At 36.1% G+C, this 6,762-nt stretch overlaps 1 protein-coding gene across 9 annotated transcripts in view; it reads right to left on the reverse strand.

The window, feature by feature from the left end:
• ACAP2 (ArfGAP with coiled-coil, ankyrin repeat and PH domains 2) overlaps positions 1–6,762 on the reverse strand; it is a 142,697-nt gene that overhangs the window by 82,668 nt on the left and 53,267 nt on the right. For all 9 annotated transcript variants that reach the window (XR_002125003.1, XR_002125007.1, XM_019651342.1 and 6 more), the window contains exon 2: positions 2,901–2,958. Coding sequence is in view for 7 of the 9 variants with exons in the window: in XM_019651342.1 (XP_019506887.1) it covers positions 2,901–2,958 (58 nt within the window). In the remaining 2 variants the exon portion in view is untranslated. The remainder of the gene's footprint in view (positions 1–2,900; positions 2,959–6,762) is intronic.

A 6,762-nucleotide genomic window follows, 5' to 3' on the forward strand; every position in this document is an offset into this window, starting at 1 on the left:
GAGGGGGGTTTTTCCCCCTTTAAAGACAATCTGGCTTCAAGGAACTAACAGTCTGTTGAAAAGACACCATCATCATTACCATTTATTTAGAACTTACCATTTGCAAAGAACTGTGCCCAACACTTAATATGTATTAGCACATCTTATTCTCATAATAACCCTATTAGATAAATACTCTTATTCTCCCCATTTTGGAGATGAAGAAACTGAGGCATAGGAAGGCTGAGGAACTTGCCAAGGCCATACAGCTTAGTAAGTGGTAAAGCCTAATTCAAATGCAGGGAGCCCTGCTCAACCCAAACTTACAATAATATTATACTAATTTAAATGCAAGTATGTGCAAGAAGCAATGCAATACAAGAAAAAGAACCTAAGTTTTGTAGTACCTGTGCTGTGATTTAAAAGTTATCTGCTTAACAAACAGGAAACAAGCATTCCAGTGAAAAGATGCAACAGATACAGATATTCAGTCTGTCCCAATGGCAACTGTGATGCCCTATGCTGCTACCAATGCCCAAATACCTGGCAGAATGGACAAATAGCTGGACCCAGTAAAGCAATGCCACTCATTAGGCATTATTCACCAGGAAGAGTGTTAACTATTGGTGGCATATAGTATAAGCAAAATAAATATAAGCTAAGTCATCGAGCTAGTTTAACCTGTTGCTGGCATGATTTACAATGATATTACAGGTGAAACTTGCCCTGCACAAAGTTATGAAATCACTAAACTGGTCTTGGGCAACCCCTCTCCTGCACTATTCTTTCAGTGCCACTACCTTCAATAACAACCATTTCTTGCTCCTCTCAGGGTCTCTTCTCTATGCTACCTCCCCATAATTCTCAAGTAAAAAGGACAGATAATAGCTTAAGTATTTGGGAGGGGTACATTTAATAAGAGAGAAAGATCTTAAACTAGAGGAACGTAAAAGAAGCTATGGAACTTCTATTTGGGTAGAAGATGATATTTTAAAAGAAGTCAAAGTTTCCATGATGCCCTTAGTAGCCCTTTAGATTAATGTACTCTAGAAAGGGCTAATAACTTGTTTTAGATTTGAATCTTCTCATTTTAGAATTCTACCAGTCTCCCAACCCCAACCAAATGATATAAAGGGAAAAAAATAGCTGCTCATCAAAGCAAAATCATTAACAAGAATTCTGTCAGTGGATTCTTTTTAGATACTTCATATTTTGAAGTTTCCCACACACACAAAATGTTTCATATGATTTTGATACAGTTCTACCCAAAGAGAATAGATATCCTATTATACTACTCTGCAATTCTTTAAAAAGCCTTGCCTTTCTATCTACTCTCTCATAAATCTACCAGAAAAATCAAAACTACATCTTCTGTTGCCTACCCTAAGGGTTTAAAAACTATGTCCCAAAAAGTGCTTAAAAATAAATATAACACCTCACGGTAAAGTAATAACAACAATAACAATAATCCATACATTTAATTTTAAGTAAAAAATAAAGTTTTTGAAAATAATATCCTTACCAAAAATTATAACATTAATCTTTCAAAACACTCGCCTGGAAGCTTGTTAGTGTTCCTCAGAAAATTTCCAAGTGGCATATCCTTCCCCAACATGGATCCAGAAGTGAGTGGTGCACAAGAAGCACACTGAGCTAAGAATAAAAACATGGGTTCTAACCCTGGTTCTGCCTCTTCTGTGATATGAAGCAATCAGTCCCCTTCATGTCCTAGGCTTCCATATCCTCATCTATAAAATGGGAATACCACTTGTCCCACCTACCTCACAGGATCATTGCAAAAATCCAAAAACATACTGCACAACAAAGGGCTTTGAAAACTATAGAGCACTGCACAAAAGTAATTTATTACTGAATATTTTCTAAAATTTTTATTTGTTTTACATGTATAGCTAATAATACTGATTTACATAGTTTCTATTCTATTTACATTATATACATGTATACATATATTTCATGATTCCAAAGCACTTAAAAATCTTCAGCCTAATTAACATATCCTTTATATCCTTGCTACTCAACATGCAGTCCTAGAACAAGAGCATAGCTATCACCTGGAATCTGGTTAGAAACAGAGAATCTCAGGTACCCCCCAGCTTAATCAGGATCTGTATTTTCACAAGGTTAGATCCCCAGGGGATTCCTATGCACAGTAAGGTTTGAGAAACACTGCTTTATATAACAATATCATTTACAATAATAATTATATAAAAAGGAAATCTTCAAAAAAGTTATTTCAAATATATGCATTTGATTTATCTCTAGGAATTTTAAGAGATATTTCGCTGAACAATGGTTACTTAAGATCAGAAGCCATGTCTTACTCATTCCCATATTTCTGCCTGTTATATACCAGACAATGTTTCCTGGGTAAAAGCAAAAAAAAATTATCAATAATTAATAAGAGAAGATAGGAATCAATATACATCTATCCTTACATAGAATATGACCACTTAATATCAATTATTAAACATATATTAAGCATTTCTGGCAATAGCTGTTAAAAACAGAATGAGTATTTCAAATTTTATATTTGAACACGGCCACACCCAAATTTATAAACAGAAATGGTCAGATTATGTATAAAATCCACTAAGCATCAAAAGGATCAGTGCAATCTTTTTAATGGAGCAGGAAACAAACTCCCAGCAATATAAAGAATATCTAGTAAGCTTTCTGAGTCAGACATGGTTCAAATTCTTGCTCTGGCACTTAGTTTTGCAACAAGCTACTTACTGTCTCTAGCCTCAATTTCCTCATGTGTAAAATTGGGATAATAATAGCATTTACCCTCATAGAGATAAAAGAAGTAACAATGCAAACTACCTGGTATTAGAGGCACAAATCATTCTTTATGGAACACAAAAATCAACTTTTTAAAAAGCTGAAATAGTAAAGTTTACCTTATCGAGTTTTAGTTCCAATTCAGCCACATCGCCTTCTACTTCTTCCAAAGCAGCTCTAGAAAAATTAAATATAAGTTATTTTAGAAAAATTAAATATAAGTTATTTTAGAAAAATTAAATATAAGTTATTTTACATGTTTAAATGTATACTTTACTCTTGAAAAATAACTCTAACTGAAAAAATAGATATAAATGCTTAAAAATCACTTCACATAAATAATTACTCAGGATGAAATATGAATACTTCATAATCATGCAATACAACAAACAATTATTTGTTCAAGGTAATGAGCACATTAGGCTGATTTACTCAAAGCATTTATATTATTCAAATTAATAACACCAATTAGAGCTATTTCACTGTGCTCTTTTTTTTAAAACAAGTAAGAAATTTTAAAAGTTGAGCCTTACAAAGATTCAGATGTCTATTCAACAAAGCACAAGTAACCAAACAGCAAAACATCCTTGGCAACCAAGAAGAAAGGCTTTACTTTTAGAAATAGCTCAGAAATATGTGACCACTTTTGAATGCTCCATTTTGTTTCCAAAGTTATTTTTAAGAAATCAGCAGATATTCTTACTTGTCAGGGGAATGATGTAAGTATAATACTAGGTAGTACTTGATATGACACTATATGCAACATTTTAAAATTGGAAATTTGTAACAAAACAGCAGCAACTAAAACTTTTAAATGATAATAAGATTTTAGTAAAAAATAATATCTATTTTATTAAAACGCAACTCATCTACTTTAAGCCACATATGCCATGTTCAGATACTTTCTTGATAAACTAGCAACTTTCCAATCACTATTTTTTTAATTAACTAAAATGTGTTTCAGTGAGGTAGTAGTGGGAGACTCGGGACCCAAAAAGCCTTTTTGAACTCTGGGTAAGAAATTCTCAATTAGACAACAGAGCTAAAAAGAGGAAGACAGCTAAGATATAAGCTCTATGCTCAGAACTACCCATTTAACCTCTGTGTGACCTCAAAAAAAAACATTTTTATCAGCTTGTGATTCTACTTCTCCATCGTAACACTTATTAAAAAAACAGTTTGGGGGCCAGCCGAGTGGCGCGATGGTTAAGAACTGGCTTGGGATGCCAGAAGGCCCCAGTTCGGATCCCACATATGAGGGCCAGTAACACTGCCCTCCACAGCTAAGATGCTGAACAACAGCTCAACCTGGAGCTGGCTGCCGTGAGTCGCCGGCGACGGCGTAGGCTGCAGCCCCTGTGGCAGTGGGTTGCCATGGGCTACGTATGTAGCCAGCAGCCAGCGTGAGCGGCCAGCAGCCGCCGTGAGCGGCCGTCCAGAAGCCGGCGACTGATCTGCCTCGCCCAGGAAGAGTGCAATGATGGTGCCAACTTGGACCAGCGAAGCAACGTCCTCCACAACTAGATTGAAGAACAAAACGACAGCAACTTGTCTGTTCCCCTTCCCCCCCAATTCCCCAATAAAAATCTTAAAAAAAAAAAAAGTTTTTACTCTCCCAAATAAAAAATAACGTTATTCAGTATAGAAATGCCTATTCCATAAAATGAGATACTCTAGCATACAATTTAGGAAAACAAGAGGTGCTATATTTCCTACGCATAAAAACAGAAATGTTTCTCCCCTAACTAAAAGTTTGTCATTTTCTTCAGCAGTTGTTTTTTAATTACATAATGTTCCCCAGCCTAGAAAATATTTCTTCTCCACATTAATCCTCATTCCCTTTACCTACTTATATGCTACTCATCATTTAAAACTTAATTCACAAAAGAAAATAAATATATTGGTACGAAGATATCCGCTGTTTGTAACAGGTTGGAAACCTACATGTCCACCAATAGGAAACAATGTAAATAAATGATGGTATTTCCAATCCCATTATGTGAGGCAGCAACTTTTTTTGTTTGTTTGTTTTTAAGATTTTATTGGGGAATTGGGGAAGGGAACAGTGTTAGGGAATTGGGGAAGAGGAACATTGTGTGTGGTTTTTTTGTTGTTTTATTTTTCAGGAACCATCAGCTCCAAGTCAAGTTGTCCTTCTTCAACCTTAGTTGTGGAGGGCGCAAGCTCATCTCCAAGTGTCCACTAGCCGCTTTCAATCTAGTTGCGGGGGACACAACCCACCATCCCATGTGGGAGTTGAACAGGTAACCTTGTTGTTAGGAGCACATGCTCTCACCACTTGAGTCATCCTGCCACCTGTTGGCAGCTCAGCAGCAGCTCAGCTCGGGCACAGCTCACTGGCCCATGTGGGAATCAAACCGGCAACGCTGTTGCTCAGAGCTCATGTTCTAACCAACTGAGCCACCCGGCCGGCCTGAGGCAACGTTTTTAAACGAGACTGATCTATATCTACTGATACGAAAAGATATACGAGTATATGATAGACTAGTATTATATGTATGAAAAAGCAAGTTACAAAATTTTGTGGAAAAAATTTCCAGTTTTGTGGAAAACAAACCCTGATGGTGTATATGCATAGGAAAAACATCTGGAAGCATATTTACCAATCTCTTAATTAAAAATTTGAAGACTAGAAACTGGAAAGCAGAAAGTATAAATAGGGATTTACACTTTTTAGTACTTATGCTTCTAGATTCTTTTTAAAATAATGTTTAAAGCTAATAAAGAGGGAGAAGAAACAAAGTTAAGAAGGACATCACCTTCTCAGGAGATGGGTCCTCTGGGAACCTCTTCCTCACCCACTCAGTCTGGATTACATATCCCACCTGTGCCCCCACAGAACTTCATGCATATCTCTCATTGTTCACTTCTCTCGCCAGTTCTGAGCTCCCCACAGCAATACAGGCACTCAAAATGTTTGCTGAGTCAAGAAAGAAACTCCACAATTTTTACTGTCAGAAACTCTTCATTTACACTTTTAACTTTTATATAATTCAGCTTTACTCAAACTTCAATTTCTTTCAATCAAATGACTAGCCTAAAATTTGATTTAGTCATTGTTTCTACTAAACATATACAGTCATGTGCTGCATAATGACCTTTCACTCAACGTAATACCACATATATGACAGTGGCCCCATAAGATTATAATTCTTTTATTTATTCATGAATCACAATTTTTTATGATCAACTCAAATCATCACTTTTTTTCTTTTTTCTTTTTTTTAAATAAGGATCCAAACTGGGGCCCTCTGGCATCCCAAGCCAGCTCTTAACCAACGCGCCACTCGGCCGGCCCTCAGATCATAACTTTTTATGATCAACTTAATTAATATAAAAAATTATTTGAAAGAAATAGAAAGTGTAATAAAGAATTATTCTACCCATCCATTTTAGATCCTTTTAAAAAGATAAACTACTTCCACTTCAACCTTGGTAATATCCTTGAAATGGAATTAATAATCTAAGACTAAGTCACATGATGATGTAATCTAAAATGCAACAACAACAGGGTATTCAAGATTACTAATAAGCACATAAATATCCTCAAACGATTAAAGATGGATTTGAGGTTCTAAATCATAACTACCTTTTTTGGTAAAGAATTATCAACAAGATAAAATAAACTCTAAAACTCTAAATATAGTTGAGGGGGCTGTTCATGGCGGTTCTGGGGTCTCTAACATTTTTCCCGGTTGTGGTTCTAAATCTGTTGGCAGCGGAGGCACCGGAGCTTGAGGTTCTTGCTGGTGTGAAATGACTGAGTACAAACTGGTGGTGGTTGGAGCAGGTGGTGTTGGGAAAAGTGCGCTGACCATCCAGCTAATCCAGAACCACTTTGTAGATGAATATGATCCCACCATAGAGGATTCTTACCGAAAACAGGTGGTTATAGATGGTGAAACCTGCCTGTTGGACATCCTGGATACAGCCAGACAAGAGGAGTACAGTGCTATGAGA

This window comes from Hipposideros armiger, unplaced genomic scaffold (assembly GCF_001890085.2).
Source record: "Hipposideros armiger isolate ML-2016 unplaced genomic scaffold, ASM189008v1 scaffold_8, whole genome shotgun sequence".
NCBI lineage: Eukaryota > Metazoa > Chordata > Mammalia > Chiroptera > Hipposideridae > Hipposideros > Hipposideros armiger.